This window comes from Tauraco erythrolophus, chromosome 2, assembly GCF_009769465.1.
Source record: "Tauraco erythrolophus isolate bTauEry1 chromosome 2, bTauEry1.pri, whole genome shotgun sequence".
Lineage (NCBI taxonomy): Eukaryota > Metazoa > Chordata > Aves > Musophagiformes > Musophagidae > Tauraco > Tauraco erythrolophus.
Genome location: NC_141466.1, coordinates 56,799,208 through 56,819,408, shown reverse-complemented (window position 1 = coordinate 56,819,408; position 20,201 = coordinate 56,799,208). Strand labels below are relative to the sequence as shown.

The following is a 20,201-nucleotide window of genomic DNA, read 5'->3' as shown; positions in this document are numbered from 1 at the left end:
CAGCCTTCGGATCGTCTTCATGGCCCTCCTCTGGACTTGCTCCAACAGCTCCATGTCCTTCTTGTGCTGGGGACTCCAGAACTGAATGCAGTATTCCAGGTGGGGTCTCACGAGAGCAGAGTAAAGGGGCAGAATCACCTCCCTTGACCTGCTGGCCATGCTTCTCTAGATGCAGCCCAGGACATGGTTGGCTTTCTGGGCTGCAAGCGCACATTGCTGGCTCATGTTGAGCTTCTCATCGACCAGTACTCGCAAATTCTTCTCCTCAGGGCTGCTCTCAATCCCTTCATCCTCTAGCCTGTATTGATAACGGGAGTTGCCGTAGCCCACGTGCAGGACCTTGCAGTTGGCCTTGTTGAACTTCATGAGGTGTGTACAGGCCCACCTCTCCAGCCTGTCAAGGTGCCTCTGGATGGCATCTCTTCCCTCCGGCATGTCGACCACACCGCACAGTTTGGTGTTGTCAGCAAACTTGCTGAGGGTGTGCTCGATCTCACTGTGCATGTCGCCAACAAAGATGGTAAATAGTACTGGCCCTAGTACTGTCCACTGAGGAACACCACTCGTCACTGGTCTCCACTTGGACATCAAGACCTTGACTGCAACTCTTTGAGTGTGACAATCCAGTCAATTCCTTATCCACTGATCGGTCCATCCATTAAATCCATGTCTATCCAACTTAGAGACAAGGATGTCATGCGGGACAGTGTCAAATGCTTTGGATAAGTCCAGGTAGACGATGTCAGTTGCTCTTCCCTTATCCACCAATGCTGTAACCTCATCATAGAAGGCTACCAAATTAGTCAGGCAGGATTTGCCCTTAGTGAAGCCATGTTGGCTGTCACCAATCACCTCCTTATTTTCCATGTGCCTTAGCATAGTCGCCAGGAGGATCTGCTCCATGATCTTGCTGAGCACAGAGGTGAGACTACCTTGCCTGTAGTTCCCCTAGTCGTCTTTTTTTTTCTTTTTTTAAAGATGGGGGCTATGTTTCCCCCTTTTCCAGTCAGTGGGAGCTTCACCTGACTGCCATGACTTCTCAAATATGATTGATAGTGGCTTAGCAACCTCATCTGCTGGTTCCTTAAGGACCTGCAGAATGCATTTCCTCAGGTCTCGTGGACTCGTCCACCTTCAGGTGGTGTGGAATGGAATGGTCTGGAACGGTCTGGAATCAGATCTTCTCCTGAGGTTCCTCATTCTCCCAGTCCCTGCCTTTGCCTTCTGTGACTTGGGCTGTGCAGCTGGAGCTCTTGCCAGTGAAGACTGAGGCAAAGAAGTCATTTGGTACCTCAGCTTTCTCCATATCCTGGGTAACCGGCTCTCCCGTTTCCTTCTGGAGACGACCCACGTTTTCCCTAGTCCTCCTTTGATCACTGACATACCTATAGAAGCTTTTCTTGTCTCCCTTGATGTCCCTGGCCAGATTTCATTCTATCAGGGCTTTAGCTTTCCTAACCTGTTCTCTGATTTTTTGGACAATTTCTCTGTGTTCCTCCTGGGCTAGCTGTCCTTGCTTCCACGCTTTGTAGGCTTCCCTTTTGTGTTTGAGTTTGTCCAGGAGCTCCTCATTCATCCATGCAGGCCTCCTGGTGTTTCTGCCCGACTGCCTATTTGTTGAGATACCCCTCTGCCACAGGCCTGCTACTGACTCGCAGCCAGCTTCTTGTCCACCAGGACCTTCAGATTCTTTTCCTCAGAGCCACTGTCTAGCCAGCAAGTGCCGGCCTCTCCTGTTGTGTGGTGGAATTCCATCCCAGCTGCAAGAGTCTACACTGTGTCTCTGAACTGCATGAGGCCCCTGTCAGCCTGTTTTCCCAGCCTTTCCTGGTCCCTCTGAATAGCAGCTTTCCCCTCTGGCTTTTTCAGCTGCTGCCCCTGGTGGTTGTTATCCATGAAGTTGCTGAAGGTACGCTGTGTCCTAGCCTTTGGGTCATTAGTAAAAACATGAGACAATATTGGTCCCTGTATCAGTCCCTGGGGAATGCCAGTTGGACTTGATGCTACTGATCATGATGGTTCTTTGAGCCTGATGGTCCAGCTAGCTTTGTACCCAACTGGCCGTTTACTTACCCAGTTGTCCTACATGATTACTGTAGGAGTCTATGTTGAATATCTTGCTGTAGTCCAGATAAACAGCATATGTTGATCACTCCTTGAGTACTTAAAGAGTCATCTCATTATAGAAGATAATCAGGTTGATTAGGCACAATTTGCTTGTTACTCGTTTATTCAATTATCTTCTTCTCCATGTATTTGGAAAATGGTGTCCGGGGACCTGAAGCTAGCTGTGATTCTGGCCCATTGTTCTGTTGATCCTCCTTGTTGCCCTTTTTGAAGACGGGCACCACACATTCCCTTTTCCAGTTAACAGGAACCTCCCCCAGTTGCTGTGACCTTTCAGTGGTAGAGAGCAGCCTGGCAGTGGTTTTGAGTGTCTCCTTCACCCCCCTCAGGCAGATCCCCTCAGAGTCCCTGGAGTGGAGCAGTGTATGTCCCAAGGAACAGCAGTAAAAAAGGCACTGAATGTCCATCTTCGGTGCCTAGGTCTGCCCCACTGAGGAAGGGTGCCCATGTTTACTTTCTTTTGCTGCTGATTTATTCACAGAAGCTTTCCTTCTTGCACTTCATACCCTTTCGTTGCCAGGATCTGAACCTGCCTTTGTGGGCAAGGTTGTATTTGTGTATAGTCCGGTTTTCTAGGGGCAGCGTAATTCTAAATGCTTCCCAGTTTGAGAAACGGGTTTAATCCCAGTCATTCAGATATTTAGCTGCTTTTTTATGCTTGGCACAGGATGTTTTACAGTAACTGAAGTGATATAATATGCTTATTTTATCATGGTCTTATATGGCACTTTAGTGTCTCACAAACACTGATAAGATGATGGTTTTTCCCAGTTGAAGCAAAACTGAGGTGCTGTGTATTAACATAAAAAGTATTTATTCATTATAGTTTTTCTGTTCAAGCTGGTTTAGTTTGGAGTTTTTTCTTGGATGTCTAGTGTTACATAACATTTAGCTTATTTTTAAACACAGTTCCCTCTGGTATAATTTGCAGTTAGTCTTAAAAGCTTCTGCAAATTTTTTCATACAGCAGAGGGTATAACAATACCCACTGACTGGACGTTATGGCTGGATAAACAGGTCAGAAGTCAGAAGCTGTTATTTCCCCCAGTTTGTGGTCAACTGTGGTAGAAATTTTAAATTTCGTTAATGAATTCTTCTGCTAGCAGCTTCTAAAACAAGGTTCTGCACTTACCTTGATGTCTTTTAAGCCTTACCTTAAGTGGATTTTAGTGACTAAAAAAGTAACCATTATTCTGTGACAAAGTGTGTTTATTGATGAAGTAACTGAAAATCCTCCAGAAGTTTTCTGCTCTCTTCTATGGCCCTTTGCATCACCTCCGCCTTGGAGGAAGAAGGCTGAAGACCTTCACAAAGCCTGCCCACAACTTTGGGGAGCAGCAGTTTGCAATGTGAAACTCCTCGCTGATCTTGTAGGTGAAATAGTGAATTATTACAGATTTGCGCGCAGAACAACCTTCTTGCGTAGGGAGTTGGGAAAATGAGTAATTACAGCAGCAGATTGCAACGGAGCCTCGCTTCCTTAGGCTTTCTGAAGCAAGTCTCAAAACCTGCAGAGAGGAGGTTCCTGTCAGTGACACTTCTTTGCTGCTGCTTTACTTCATACTTTTTTACAATAGAGAAATTCCTAATTTAAGGACTATCTTTACTTTCTGCTAGACCTGAAGTTTTTGGACTTGTTGATACAAAAACTGCTTTTAATGGTGCCATCCTGCATATGGTCAGGTCAAAGGTAATTGTAGCATCACAGAATGATTCAGCTTTGAAGACCGCAGCAGGTCATCTGGGTTCAACCCCTGCTCAAAGCAGCTGCTTAATGTCTCTCCCAAGTGTGAATCTGGTCTCTTTGGTACAGGACAGCCAGTGATGTGGGTCTGATAGGCAGGGGAGAGCTGGTTCCCCCTCCTTCCCCTCTTTTTTTCTTTTTCCTCATTCTCTGTCAGGTATTTCAGGAATAGGAAGTTTCTCCAAATTATTTCAGATGACAAAGACAATCTTAATCTTTTTGTTCCAAAGAAAAATGTGGGAGATTGAATACTTCTAGTTGGACTTGTCAAGAGATACAACATGTTCCTTTCCAGTCCCAGAGGCTGAGGCTAGTGACCTCTGAAATACCTTTTTATTATCAAAGTTGGTGAGAATTTCAATTCTTTGATAATATCTCCTCATCATGGATTTTACGTAGGATGGAATTATTAGTCTGGTAAATCCCTAGAACCATATGTATTGAGTTTCAGCAGAAATCATCGAGAAAAGTTCCTGTTCTGCTTTAAAATCTAGAATGTTGCATTAGTAGTCCTGATATAGGAACTGAAATTGAAATGATATTTGTGTTATTTTACATATTTAAACATCATTTAATATTTACATATTTTAACACATTTATATGAAGGCTTATTTTATGGGAAAATGCATTAACAGAGAGAAAATTAATAGCGAATGTGACTGCAGTCTAGGGTCATCAGTGAAGTTTGCTTCTAGGATGCGTGTTGGACTGTGGAATGTTGTATGGCAATGTGTTTATTTAGAACTCCAAATGAATACGATGTTACGTATGAAATGGGATTTATGCCATGTGAACACACTGTTCTACTAAAAAAAGGTAAAAAGCTTTTCTTTAAACAGATTTGATAAAAACGTGGGGTTTTTTTCAAGTTATATGCACTTTTTTGTCAATAATAGAGAAAATCTATATTAACTAAGATTGTGACGAGATTGTCAATTAGACTTAAAAGTCTAATATTTCAAGAAAATACTGTATAATTTTACTAATTAAATTGAAATGATTGTGAAAGATTTCCTTTATTGTCAAATCCATTTGGAGAAAGCCCTTTTTTAGGGCTGCTTAGCTTTTTTTTTTTCTTTAAAAATAATCTCCTTACCAATCCATAATGCATATAATATTACTGCAAAAATAAAAACTTGTTTCCCTGATGTTGATACTCTTTTACCTCGTTTGTATTATGTATTGGTGATCGGTATAAATGGATATACATACTCATTTGTTTAATTTTCATTAATTACTCATTAATTTTCCACCAGTGTCATTAGATAGCTACTCATGCAAAGATAATCTTAAAATAATTGTTTTGCCCATATTAATAGACAATAGACCAAGAGTAATTTAAAGTTGAACAAGGTCTTCTGAATCATCGTTTATAATTAATTTTTACCCCTTTTCTTTTTTCCCATGTCTATTTAATCTTTCCTGCTGTCCCTTACCTACAAGCTTCCTTTCTTCCTGTAATCATTTTTACAACTATTGACTTTTTCAGAAGTTGTCCACAAAACAAACTCGTGGTAATATGTGAACAGCAGCTAAACAGTAGGACTGTCTCTGTTTTGACTGTTTCTATTTGACTTGACTTGTTTCTTCCCTGGCATAGAAACGGTACCTTTTTCTGCTGGTATATGGATCGGCACATCCTGATACGTGATAGATTGGTCTTGGTATCTTGACCTTAAAAACCCGCAGCAATCCATCTGCGGCAGTAAGTGCTCTGTGTTTCTCCATACTGCATCCAAATTTCGTACGCCAAAGTTAGATGTGATTTTGATTGCTTCAGTTTTATTCATCGCTTTAACTGGAAATCTGGGCTCATGGAATTACGGTGGAGTACAGCACTTTTACGTTTTAAGAAATATGTGGCGCAGCTGATTAGAATATGCTGCTGACACGATAATTGAAGTTAGGCAGGAGATAACATGATAGGCAGGCTATTATTTATTGGGTTAGAAATGTTCCAGAGAGTGATTTTAAACAGTTCCTGATATTTTTAGTACAGGGAATTTTTCTAATCGTTTGTTCTGAATCAGTGATTAGAAAAAATCAAATCCTTTTGTTACTTCTAGTCAATCATGCTTTTAGGGGAGGAGGACACTAGATGGTATCTTGATTTTCCTTTCAAGCCTTGTTTCTTGCAATTCCAGTTATTGTAACACAGATGGTTATAACTTTTAATATTTACTCTAATAAGTATCATTTTTAATTATTAGACTGTGTTCTTGCATCTTATTTATCCAAGACTGCTAAACAGATTAGTAAAAATACACAATAAAATGCAACTATTTGCAGTATATGAAGGAATATATAAGAATTATATTTATCCAAAATTAAGCCCACAGTGGAGTTGAGGGTTAAGTGACTCTGATGGTACAATGTGCAATGGCTAGTTACTGAAACTGACTTCACAGACTGACCTGTTTGAGGGTACAAGAAGATAAATAGAATAATTTTCATGATGGAGAAGCAGGACTCTTATGTAATATGAAACAAGGCTGGCCTTGTGGTCAAAACATGATTTTTAAGAATAGACTGTACATGTGTCTTCTACCTCAACTACAGATGATCTCCCTGACCTTTTATCTGTGTTCTTGGTATTACCTCTGATTCTTGTAACTGTAGCCTTTGAAAGCCCTGATTAGGAAAAGAAAAATGAATAAAAAGCTGTGTCTTGCCATTGGATTTTTATGAAACAGCAGGTAGTTCCGCTTTTTCAGGGTGTCAGAGAAGCAATTCCGGACACGTATTTATTTTCTGTACGTTTCATAGATAGTCTTTTTACAGCTCTAGTACTTGTACTGTTCATCTTGATTTCTCGGGAAATCTTCATCTGAACTGATGCATAAATGGTTGCTGCGGGAGAGCAACAGTCAAAATTATCGGACTGCTTTTGCTCTTTTGCTAAGGAGCTAGGCTCGATATTAAAGGCCTTGGAGATTTCCAGTTAATAGGAAATTATCTCTAGTGTTGTTTTACTGTGTTTACAATTCTGGCCTTCAGTACACATTAATTATTTGCAAGCAATATGAATTGTAAAATCAAAGGTAGCTAAAGAACTTGGAAATGTATAGTGACTTCAGGTGAAAGCCGATTATGCTGAACTATTGAATTTTCCATGGCTACAGTGATAACCAGCAAGACATGCAAGATCGGTTTTATTTTATTAGGGCTTAAGGAGAAAATAGCAACAACTGATCTGGAGGAGAAAATGTGTGTGTGGTGTTTTTTTTTAATGGTTTAGTCTTAATACATTGATTTTTTTTTTTTTTATTATTTTATCAGTTCTTCACTACTGCTGTTCAGATTTTTTTTTCCTAATCTGTAACCTAAGTCTTCACTCCTAAATCAGCTAATTTTTTACACTGTTTCTGGGGATGTGAGGAAATGTCCATCATCATAGCTTGTAACTGCTTTTTATGTTCTGAAAGAAGTTGCCCTGTCTCCTCTTAGGCTAACCTTTTTTTAAGACTAAAATCTCTGGTCTTGACAGTCTCCCCTAGCACAAATTGCTTATCACTCCCCTGTTTTTCCTAACTTCCCTTCAGTCCTTTTCCAGCTTGTCTTTTGCAATCCTCTGTATAGGGATTCACAAAGCTGGACGCAATATTCTGGCTTAGGCTATAATAATATCAGCAAATGATTTCTGATCTTTATTTACAAAAGAATCTTAGTTCTCTGTGAGTTCTTATACAATGCACCTCCTGTTTATGCATCCTAGATTGGACTTCTGGTTTGCTATAACCCTGTGTCTTTTACCTTCCTGTTTACTTGTTAGTCCCATTTTCATGCTCTGTGCATTTAATTTTTTTCAAAAGCATATGTTTGTGGAGATTTTTCCCTTCTTTTTGTGCTTATCCTTTGAGTTGCATCTGATTGTAATTTTTTCTTTGAGATAATTTTAAGTGCAATAAAAAGCATGTGCTCAGAACTCTTGAGCTTGGTATCATTTGCTGATTTTTATTTGTTCTTAATAGGTAAGTTTCTTACTCTGTTGCTTTATTGTGGTAATGAAAATATTCTGTAGAACTGGAACAGGACAAACCCCTGAAAATTTCTTTTTGACACACTTTTCCAAGTCCTGCTAATTACCAAACTCCTCATAATTACCTTTTGGACATCAGCTCCATGATTTCCCATACAGCATTTTTTTACTTTGCTAATGAGGATGGTGAATTCTGTGTTTCATTGCTATGTTAAGATGCTTTACTTTATTGATTACATTGTACATTCTTCCAGAAGTCAGTTCTATGACACTGTTTTATTTTTGAGAAGAATACAAAAAACTTAAACCCTAGATCTTACATGTTAATCTTCCAGGTATGTGCAAATTGATTAACATCTTGTTCTAACTCTGTCTTCCTAAGTATTCCGGTCTGTAGTTTGGAAAGCTCTCCCCCTTTTAATGGTAGTGCTTTGATTTGCCCTTTTGAGTCCTGATGACCTCTCCTGTTCTCCTGAGTTCTCAAAGAAAATGGATTAAGACCATCTCCTTAAATATTTTAGAGTGAATTTCAGTTTATCTTGCTGTCCTCAGCACATTTCCTCATGTATAGTGATTTTCGTCAGGATTTTTTTTCATTCTTATCCCTAGTAAATACGTCCAGATACGTAATGTTAAAAAAAAAAAAGTTGAAGAAGGCATTGAAGACTTAAGCCTTCTGTGCATTCTTTGCCTTTCTTAACTTTTAATGGATTTTTATTTTAATTATTCTTATAGAGAGTATCTTCCATTATTCCCTCTTGTCCCTTGTAAACTACAACTCATTATACACCTTTGTATTTCTGATCTTTATTTACATGCTTTTGCTGTTCCATAGTGTTGTTCCTTAAAGTTCTTTCCTTGCATCTTGAACAATTTCATGATTATTCTTTTGTTAGTATTTAAGTATTAAGCTGTTTTTGGTCTGTTATCATCCTGTCATTACAATGGAACAGTTTGACACCATACCTATCAAATAGCAAGGTAAACTGTATAAAACCATGGAAATATGCATGTAGGATGTAGCACATGAGATGACGATCCTTGAGGAGTATTGCTTGTGTGATGAAGAAAAATTTGCATTTATTCAATAGTAGACAACATTAAAATAATTTCAATATTTGTTTACTTTCGTATACATAAATCAGATTGTAAGTAAAACCTGATCTTAAGTATTTACATACTTATTTGTGAACAGCAGCTGCTTTTAGGTTTCTAAACTGTACATACTCAATACTGTTAAAACTTAAATGTACTAATTAATGTAGAACTATGGAAGAACTTCTAGAATAGCAAGTAAAATACAGTAAGTGTTGACTGCATTATCATACCTTGAATTATTCCTTTACGTGCTAATTATGCTTAAGTAAGAGAAAACTGAATTGCAACATACCCTAATGACCTCTGAGTAGGATAAGCTTGGGAAAATGGTGTATTCACTTGCATATGAGCTTCCAGTTGTTTTTTGTGTTGTATGCTCTTGCTGAACTGTTCCCCTTGTATCCAAAGGTAGCTTCTATGATATGTAAAGAAGTAATCGCTCAGGAAAGACCAGAATTATTTAAGGATCCATTTTGCATATGGAGAAATATAGTGAGGGCTTAATCCTGATGAAGAGTCATTAGATGGTCGGATCCCACGTGCATAAATTTAAGAAGTTCTGCCTTAAAAAGCATGTAAGTAAAGTTAGAAAAACGTAATCGTAGAATCATAGAATGGTTTGGCTTGGAAGGGACCATGAAGACCATCTAGTTCCAACCCCCCTGCCATGGGCAGGGACACCTTCCACTAGATCAGGTTGCTCAAAGCCTCATCCAGCCTGGCCTTGAACACCTCCAGGAACGGGACAGCCACAACTTCCCTGGGCAACCTGTTTCAGTGCCTCACCACCCTCAGAGTGCAATTTTTTCCCTTAGATCTGATCGAAATCTGCCCTCTTTCAGTTTAAAGCCATTGCCCCTTGTCCTATCACTACATACCCTTGTAAAAAGTCCCTCTCCAGCTTTTTTGTAGGCCCCCTTTACGTACTGGAAGGCTGCTATAAGATCACCCTGGAGCCTTCTCTTCTCCCAGCTGAACAACCCCAACTCTCTCAGCCTGTCTTCATAGGAGAGATGCTTCAGCCCTCGGGTCATTTTTGTGGCCCTCCTCTGGACTCGCTGCATCAGGTCCATGTCCTTCTGATGTTGAAGGCCCCAGAGCTGAGTGCAGTATTCCAGGTGGGGTCTCATGAGAGCAGAGCAGAGGGGGAGAATCATCTCCCTCGACCTGCTGGCCACACTTCTTTCTCTGGATGCAGCCCAGGTTACGGTTGGCTTTCTGGGCTGCAAGCGCACATTGCCGGCTCATGTTGAGCTTCTCATCCACCAGCACTTGCAAGTTCTTCTCCTCAGGGCTGCTCTCTATCCCTTCATCCTCTAGCCTGTATTGGTACGCGGGGTTGCCCCAGCCCACGTGCAGGACCTTTCAGTTGGCCTTGTTGAACTTCATGAGATTTGCATAGGCCCACCTTTCCAGCCTGTCAAGGTCCCTCTGGATGGCATCCCTTTCCTCTAGTGTGTCCACAACACCACACAACTTGGTGTTGTCAGCAAACTTGCTGAGGGTGCGCTCGATCTCACTGTCCATGTTGCCAACAAAGATGTTAAACAGTGCCGATCCCGATACTGACTGCTGAGGAACACCACTCGTCACTGGCCTCCGCTTGGACATCGAGACCTTGACCACAACTCTTGAGTGTGACCATCCAGCCAATTCCTTATCCACTGAGTGGTCCATCTGTCAAATCCATGTCTCTCCAGTTTAGAGACAAGGATGTCGTGTGGGACAGTGCCAAATGCGTTGGATAAGTCCAGGTAGACGATGTCAGTTGCTCTTCCCTTATCCACCAGTGCTGTAAACTTCTTGTAGAAGGCCACCAAATTTGTCATGTGTAATTCTCCCTTAGTGAAGCCTTGTTGGCTGTCACTAATCACCTTTTTTCCCATGTGCCTTGGCATAGTTTCCAGGAGGATCTGCTCCCTGGTCATGTCTGAAGTTACAGACACGTATGCTCCTGTGTATTGTGTCTGAGTGATTAGACAAATTCATACAGCACTTTTTGGTCTTGAGTTTTGCTTTTTTCTCATCATGAACGTAAGGAATAAATCAAAGTAGACAAAGCTTTTGTGATACCTTGTGAAGTTTACATGTACATATCAATGTTAGATTCAAATAGCTGTTTTAATTTCAGAAATTTGTATCAGCGTAGTGTTATTTAATTCGGTGAAGGCTTCTTTGGGATTGCTTGGATTTAACATTGAGCTGGTTATTTAGAAGCTACCATTATTCTTGCCTATTACTGCTGCTTTTGTCAGAGAAGAACATAAACATATAGTTCCTGTATCTCCTGAACTTTTCTTTCCTGTTTTCTTTCAGTTTGTTCGGTTCTATAACAGTATAAGCTGCATGTGGGGAATGCTGGGCTCCGTGTTGTCCCTAGAGGTGGTGGCTGCTGCCAGAGGGGCCAGGAACCCTTCTGGTGTAGACGGGTGTTGCAAAAATACTAAGTTTGGACTTTTCTCTTGGAAGACAATCTGTGGAGAACATTTTAGCGTGTTTGCCATGAGCAGAAGGCTTTTGATAGGGGCAGAGCTGTCTTTGCTCTCAGTGTGTTTGTTTGGAAGCTGCGATTTTTGGGCTGTTAGCCTCTGAGTCCTTTGTAATAGCAGAAAGAGGAAGCGAACAGTGAAATCACTTCAATAACATATTTCCTGGTTGAAGTGACTTATCTACGAGGCCTAGACAAAGGAGATGTCATTTCCTGGATTGCTTCTTTTCAGTTTGAACGTGTGTAATCTTTTGACCCAGCTTCTTAATTGTAGTACAATTTTCGTGTTAAGTAATGTAAACCAGGCCTTTTAATGAAAATGTAAAGCTTTAAGGAAACACCTTTTGACAAAATGCCAACGTGCAGGACAGGTCTTTCTTAAACTACATGTTGATATGTACTTGAAATCTCTTACCTTAAAAGCATAGTAAAGAGCTTAAAATCTTGTCTTTAAAAGAGTATAATAAGGTTTGTTCACAGGGATTAAAAAAAAAATCCCACTCTTTTTGTTCCTCTTGGTGCTGATACGAATTGCCTCTCTTTTGAGGCCAGCTGTAGCTGACTGTACTCCAGAGTTAGAATACTTCCAAATAATTAAGAATAGGCAGTTGCACTGTTCTCAAATTTCTGTTCATTAATAGCCACTTGTGAAAATTCTTACCAGAAGTCCATGAAAAGGAGACAAACAGAGCTAATAAAATAATTACTTGCAAATACGGTTCTCAGTTTTTATAGCCCACAAAAAGACTATGAAATCCGAATGACACGGGGGAAAAAACAGTGACATCTGAAATGATAGTGTACAACTCAGTTTAAATCGGAAGTTATGGTTGTTTTGCACCTTGTACTCTAACTTTACTAAAATATCTGCGGGGGTGATAACTTTATTCTTTTCCTTGACTTTGTGCGTAAGATGTAAGTAGAGCACACTATAAATGTTTTACCTAGTTGACCTCTAAAATATCTTTGCATGAAAACAATTAAAATATCAGGCGACCTCACTTCTCTCCCTCCCAAAAATAGAACACAAATATGTCTTATTGATTTTTTTTTTTAGCAGAGTGCTTTTACATATTCCTTTAAGTGTCTACCAAGTTGTCAAAGATGATTAAAATACTGTTTTAATAGAAATGAAAATAATGTAAAGGGAGAGATAAATAAGATATTAGACTGTGAAGAGAGAAATAGAGTAAAAACGTGCTCAGAGCTCTAGAGAACTCGTTTTTAGTTTTGAATCTGTGCAGGAGAAACAAGAGCTGTAATTCATCAGAAAAAATATTCTCGGAACCAATTGTAAAATGCTAATTGCGTTAAGGGATTCTAAAGAGTGAGAAGGACTCTGATACTGTAAATTGATACTGTAAAGTCATGTATTAATGTGGTTATATTGCAAATATGCTAATGGCAGTGTAGCTTCAAGTCATACTTGATGTTGTAGTTAGGTGTTGTGTGTAGACTACCAGCTAATTGGAATTGAGACTTCATTGTGCTATGTAAAATCATAAAAGATGGCTCAGCTGTTCTCCATCAGGGAATTCAGTATGGTCCTTTTCCACATGTTGCAAGGTGAAGATCCGTATTTCTGCTGACGCACTGTGCTGCAGAATGAGATACCCTTTTTTGGAAGGCAGTGTATGCTAAATAAAGAGTTTGGCATTACAGATTCTATTACGTTATTTTGCAGGAAGTCACCTCAAGTCAGAGTACTTTCCGTTGGATTTGTCCAGGTTGTTGGGCAGATCCTGTGCAATTAATGCAGTGACTAATCCATCAGTATTTAACCACTTTGTTACTTTGGTTTAGTTTTATTGTGTCCTTCCTAAAAACGTCATCAAATTTAAGAATAGGTACTAAGTCTTCCGTCCCTCTGAAAATTCAGTATGATGTCCTAGAGTGTCACTCCTTTATCCTTAATGGGTGTCCTCAATGTTCTTGCTGGAACAGTATGGTCAAGGCTGAAATAATGCCTATAAATATTGTTTCTAAAGTAACTAATAATAACATAATACTATGTCTTCTTCATCAACTTCCCTTTTTGCTTATTAACATTGTTTTATGCTTCTTTTTGTAAGGAAGTTCTAAAATGTGATGTGTAAGATCTCCATGACACAGTTTATGTTAGGTAGATTCAACAGTATAAGTCCACCTTTTCTCTGTGCAGCAGTGGAAATATTGTAGGTGTTACATCACAAAATGGTTGAGGTTGACAAGGACCTCTTGAGATAATCTATTCCAAACTCCTGCTCAATGCACGGTCAGCAAGAGTAGATTGCCCAGGATTGCATACAGTCAGATTTTGAGTATCTTCACTGATGGAGCCTTTACAACCTGTCTGGGCTACTGGTTCCAGTGCTTGACCACCCTCACAGCAAAAATGTTGCATTCAGATGAAATTTCATGCATTTTACCTTGTGCCCATTGTCTCTTGTCCTGTCAGTGAGCACTGCCTTTTCATCATTCTCTCCCATCAGGTACTTATACACATTGATGAGATCCCCTGCTCTGAGTCTTCTGCAGGCTAAAGAGTCCCACCTCTCTGAGCTTTTCCTCTCTTGAGAAATGCTCCAGTGCCTTAATCTTCATGGCCCCTTGCTGGACTCGTTCCAGCAAGTCCCTGCATTTCTTGGTTTGGGGCACCCAGGAGTGGACACTGCACTCCAGGTGTGGCCTCACCGGTGCCGAGTAAAGGAAGGATCACCTCCCTTTAACCTGCTGACAATGTTTTCCTTAAAGCAGCCCAGAATGTTGTTGGCCTTTTTCTCCTGTGAATGTGCATTGCTGGGTCATGGTCAGCTAGTTGTCCACCAGGACCCTCAGGTCCTTCTTTGCAAAGCCACTTTCCAGGTTGTCAGGCTCCAGCCTGTGCCTGGGATTATTCCTCTCCAGATGCAGAACTTTGCGTTTCCCTTTGTTGAACTTTGTGATACTCCTCTCTGTCTAGTTCTCCAGCCTGTTGAGGTCCCTTTGAATGGTAGCACAGTCCTCTGGTGTGTCAGCTATTCCTCCCAGTTTGGTATTGTCTGTAGGCTGCAGCAGGTGTAACAAAGGTAACAAAGATGTTAAACGGTACTGGCCCCAGTGCTGAGTGCTGGGATGTACTCCTACTGACTGCCCTCTAGCTGGACTTTGTGCCTCTGATCACAATCTTCTGGTCCCAGTTTTTCAGCCACTTTTTAATCCACTTCATTTGTCTAACCTGTACTTTGTCAGCTTGTCTGTGAGGCTGTTGTGGAAGATAGTATCAAAACTCGTACCAACATCGAGGTGAATGGTATCCCCTGCTCTTTCTTGGTTCACCACTGCAGTCACCTCATCATAGAAAGCTGGCAGCTTGTCAAGCATGATTGCCTCTTTGTAATTCAATGCTGCTACTCCCAGTTTCCTTCTTGTCCCCTGTGTGTTTGGAAATGGTTTTCAGGAGTGTTTTCTCCATTACCTTACCAGGGATCGAGGTGAGGCTGGCCCTCCTGCAGTTCTCTTAATCTTCTTTCTTGCCCTTCTTTTGAATACAGGAGTGGTTTGCTCTTTTCCAGTCTTCAGGAATAGTCTCCCAGCTGCCGTTATCTCAAAGATTGAGAGTGGATTCTTACTGACATTTGCCAGCTCCCTCAGCACTTGTGGGTGCATCCCATCAGGGCTCATGGACTTCTATATGTCCAGTTTAAGTGCTCCTAGTTCTGGAGCATTTGGTCCTGGCACCTGGTCCTTCTCCACCAAGTGTAACTCTTCCTGGCTCCAGACTTTTCCTCTGGTCTGAGGTGTCTGGGATTCCTGAAGGCTGGTCTTACCAGTAAAGACTGAGGCAAAGAAAGCATTGAGTACCTTGGCCACTTGCATGTCCTTTGCCACCACCTCCCCTGCTCTGTTCAGCAACAGGCCCAGATATTCCCTAGTCTTCCTTTTGCTGTTTTTGTACTTGTAGAATTCTCTCAGTGCCCTTCACATCCTTCACCAGATTCACTTCCAGGTCAACCCTGTCTTTGCTAACCCTGTCCCTGCATGATCAGACAGTTCTCCTCTTCCTGAGTCACTTGCTCCTTCTTCCACCTCTTGTGCCCTTCCTTTTCACGTATGAGTTCAGTGGGGAGCAACTTACTCCTCCACGCAGGCCTCCTGCTGCTTCTAAGTGATTTTCTCCTTATCTGGATGGACCTTTTTCAGTTTTTGCCTTTTTTAAAGTTTTATGCTTTATGCAATGTTTAATGCTTCTGTAAGGCTCCGATGTTTTATATGTTATGTCAAATATAATAAATGTAATCTTCTTGTAACAGATGGTCCTAATGAGATGCTAATGATGCTTCCTTATCAATTGCAAACGAATAGTAAGACAAGCTTGTATTCTGTGGCCTTCAGTAGAGGGGAATCGTCTGTGTAGGAAATCACACAAGTACGCCTTGGGTTATTCCTCCTCCGATGCAGGACTTGGCATTTCCTTTTGTTGAACTCTTTGATATTCTTGTCCATCCACTTCTCCAGCCTGTCAAGATGCCTTTGAATTGGCATTTCTTGAGCAAGTCTGGTCTAGTGACTGCTACTGATACTTCCCAAGACACTTTCATTTGTTAGGAAGTTAAAAAAGGTAATAAAAAACTTTGAAAATGTGCTTAATCGTTAATGGATTTTTTTTCTGATGAAAAGTGACGTCTCCACAGATGAGGTAGTCTTATTTGTCCATATTTAGAACAGTCTAGCATTCAAATTGTATTTAATAATCTTAGTCTTTAACTCTATCTGGGTAGATAATATTATTAAAATGAGTATAATAATTTAATGAGATTTGCAACAGAAACCATCCCTTAACAAATATATCAAGAAAAAACTATAAAATCAGCAGGTTGTTACCTATAGCCTCAGTTATTAGCTGAAAAGCTGTCTAGTTCTATTGACTGCTTATTGATAAACATGATGTGGCCTCTGACTTAAATCTCTCTGATGCCCTGTCAAGGCTCAAAAACATGAAGGAAACAATCCTGGGATTTTGTTCTTAGAGAAGTGAATAAAACTACCAGTTCCGGCAGAACAATGGAGATGCTGAGTATGAATGGAGTCTCTGGTGCTTCTAAGCATCTGAAATGAATTTTTATTTTTATTTGTGTAACTGGAAAGGGCTGTGTGTTTTGAAGAGTGATTTTTATTTATTTTTTAAGTTTTTCTAGGTGACTGAAAGGTGGTATTAAGTTAAGTCTTACGACAGGTGTTTAAAATACTATTTTTAGTTTAGATTTTGGTGATCTCATCCATTGCCACTTTAAGAGGTCTCAATTGTTTTCTATCGAGGCATTGATAATTGTAGCAGAACGGCATGTAGAATTCTAACTTGTCTTCTGTTGTGTCACTTAGAAAAAGTAATCTAGTCTTGTGAGCTTGAATTATGTGGTGAATTGTCTTCTTAAGTTTAGGTCATTTATTGCTTCCCAGAAGAAAAATGTGGGGTTGGTTTTGAATATCCAGAATGAGAAGGTAGAGAAAATGTGATCAAAGCAGTAATATGGATAATAGAAACATAAAGTTTTTCTAGTATGCAGAAGTGTAATGGAAATAAGGAAAAACAGATTGACCGAACTAAGTGTCTTAAATCAGTGTTTAATGAGTAAGATTACTTACTGGTTAAGATTAAAACTACTACTCTGGTTTAAGTCTCAGTGCCACTAATCAGTGGTAATATATCTGTACTGTTTATAGACCAGCTTGGAGCCAGTCAGCCTGTGTTAGCTCCTGTGCTGTGACTGGTTTATAAACATACTTGAGAGCTTGTTTGATTTGCCTGCTAGGAATGTAATGCGTGCTTGAATAATATATAATCAGTCTCAGTGGAGTAGTTATAAGAAAGTTGTTAATTATGATTTTAGAACTCAATTAACTTATTTTTATTTCTTTTCAGGATGGCTTGAATTCTTTGGTCCTTGATCTGGATTATCCAGCGCTGAGGAAGAACAAGAATATCGATAATTTCTTAAATAGATGTAAGTTGCGAGTGGCCCTTAAACAATGGCATTGTTGTGATCTCAGTCATAGGAAGCTGAGTGGTCAGAAATGAATTGTTGATTTTCATTTTACTAATTTTTATAACTCTGAACGTCTATATTCAGAAGGCTTTGGAGGACCATTTGTTACAGAGAAGTTTTATTTTGGGGTATCATTGCATTACTGAAAATATGTTGGAAAATACCAACTGTAGATTGTAGTTTTTCCCATTACAGTTGGAAAAATCCTTTTATGTTATTTTTTTATTGTAAGTACGAGCAGCAACATAATTTGCAAAGCACATCCCAGCTATTATTCTGTAGAAATTAATTACTCAAAATGTCAAAATTGTATATACACTTTTATTTAATCTAACAGAGAAGCCTTCTCTTGATTTTTAAAACTAAATTATTGTACCTTAAAATCTATTGGTGCATTTTTGAACCTTTGTGTAAATGCTTGCGATTCTCCTCAAATTAATTGTAGACAGGATCTTGGGAGTTTATTGAGCGTACAAAAATGCAAGACTGTTACATCAGAGTAGCTATATTTTGTCTTTTTAAAGTGTTTTCTATCCATGTATATAAACAATTTTTTTTTCTTGTAAAAATAGTGAATTATTTGCTTTAAAATGTAAGTTGCAGTGAGTAAGCCTTCTGGGAACAACTATGCTTTGTAGTGAACTTGTTTGGAGATATTTAAAAAAAACCCCAAACTTTTCTACTGCCTATGTCAAGGTTACTGTGGATGCAGTCTCATTAGCAACTCTTCTTTTGATTCTTTACTGGTAAGAGCTATGTGTATCTCCCCTCCATTGCCCTGGGACTCATGCTCCTCAGTTAAATGGTGGCTGGTGTAGTCATTTGTGGTGAGTTCTTATGTTTGGAATTCTGTGCTTCTCTGTGAGGTTTAGCAGAGCCCCATAGCTGGACATACAGCTTTACAGTGGCCAGTAAAGTCTCATTTGTAGAAGTCAGGGAAAATAGAACAAATAAGAAACAACAGATGAGGAAGGAGAGGCATATCCTGGGATTTTTCTCAGTTTGAGTTCAAGGGAACTCAGGCAGATATTTATGAAATAAAGGGTCAGGAACAGCATTTTTAGTAATTTTGTTACCTGCAACTGTGCATTGTAAGTGTGATGTGAGCCTGATATACATCAAAAATGAAAATGACACAAGTGACGGTATCAGTAACTTTTATGAGCTATTCGGATTCACCTTTACATTACAATACTATTTTTGCAGTAGGACAAAATTAGAAACCTTTTTCTAATCAGAAGGCCAGTATCTTCTAATATCTGGCTATTAAAAATAGAAACTATGGGAAAACAATTCAACCTTGGGAACAGGTTTTGTTTGTTTGTTGGTTTGTTTGTTTTCTGCAGCCCCTGAACAGTCTTGCTGTCTGTCTTCCCTTTTCTGAAGACTGTTGCTCCTTCTCCTACTCTGGCTTCTCTCCCATTGTTGTAGTAAATATTATTAAATATCTAATGTGGCCTGCAGGCTACTAGCAGTGACAGAAACCCAAAAGTATACTTTGGTTCACCATTTTATTACTGCCTTTTTTTTTTTTTTTTTAAATCATCTGTCAGTTTATGGTTGAAATAGCCAGATACTAGTTAAAAAAAAAATCTGAGATAAGGTACAAAAAAATTTACAGTAGTTAGTTAGGCGTTTTCAGAGATGCACTTCATCCTTATCTTATGAACTTGAAAAAAAAAAAGTATAAGATCTGACTATTTTGGCTCATGGATTGTGAGGCCATGCATCTCTTTTAAGAATCACTCTTGTAACTTCTCTCCTGTTTCCATACTGCCTGTCAGAGAATGAAAAATAGTGCTGCATATCTTCTGTGATTTACACTTTTTTTAAAAAAAAAATATTTCTGAAATAAGAATTTTGCAAACATTTGAAGCTGGTAATATTTTGTCATTGCAACTTAAAGAATCAGTCCTGCCACAGCGATTTGTTTTGAAGTCCTTTCCAAAGCAGGTGTTCGTGTGGTTTGTGGTGAAACATTGGTAAACTGAGCAGAATTAATGCAAAGAGTAGGGTGGTTGGTTTGTTTCTTTCTTTTGTTAAAACCAATCAGGCAAAAGAAAAGCAAGATGAGTTTCTGATTTTCATTTCGCTTCACCGATATTTGTGCCATCATGAAAGGAGCTGCTCAGGTGCAGGATAAAACGGGACTATTGAGTTCTTATTGGCATTGCCATTTTATGCGATTTGAAGTTGCTGAACCCACAGCTCAAGTCTTTTTGGAAACTGTTCTGAGGGTTGCAAGTATCAGTGGAAGCAAAGAGCGTACACATGCTTGCTGAAGCCTCTTGCTACCTTGGACTTGGAAGAAGAACTGGGAATTCTATTAAGAATTTTATGGAACAGTAAGTTGCTGCTCTCTTAGGTTAGGGAACAGCGAGTTCTTGTCTCTTCTGATTTTTCTCAGCATCTGAAGAGCTGTAGCAAATGCCTAGATGAGAACTATTGTCAAAAGGTTCTGACAGACTCTGATGAGCGGTCTGTTCCGGGGGCCTGGAGCCTTCATCCCTCCTCCAGGCTTCCTGAGGCAATGACGGAGAGGTGACAGGGCCGTCTTGTGAGTTAGCACTCTGTAGTACAAAGTGAAGCAGCTGAGGTGAAGTAGTTGCTTATGATTGTGTTAATAATCTGTGTTACACAAATCTTCAAAAATTGTGGAGTACACTGCAATAATCATCGCACTTTCAGTCAGTTTAAGCACTTGATTATTCCACAGTAATACTCTGAGAAGAAAGTTGCTTTTTTTCTACCATATTCCTA

The 20,201-nt window shown here is 39.7% G+C and overlaps 1 protein-coding gene across 1 annotated transcript in view; it reads left to right on the top strand.

Annotated features, from left to right (window-relative positions):
* Positions 1 to 20,201, top strand: part of ROCK2 (Rho associated coiled-coil containing protein kinase 2) — a 110,813-nt gene that overhangs the window by 30,924 nt on the left and 59,688 nt on the right. The window contains exon 2 of the mRNA XM_086631398.1: positions 17,318 to 17,399. Coding sequence (XP_086487524.1) covers positions 17,318 to 17,399 — 82 coding nt within the window. The remainder of the gene's footprint in view (positions 1 to 17,317; positions 17,400 to 20,201) is intronic.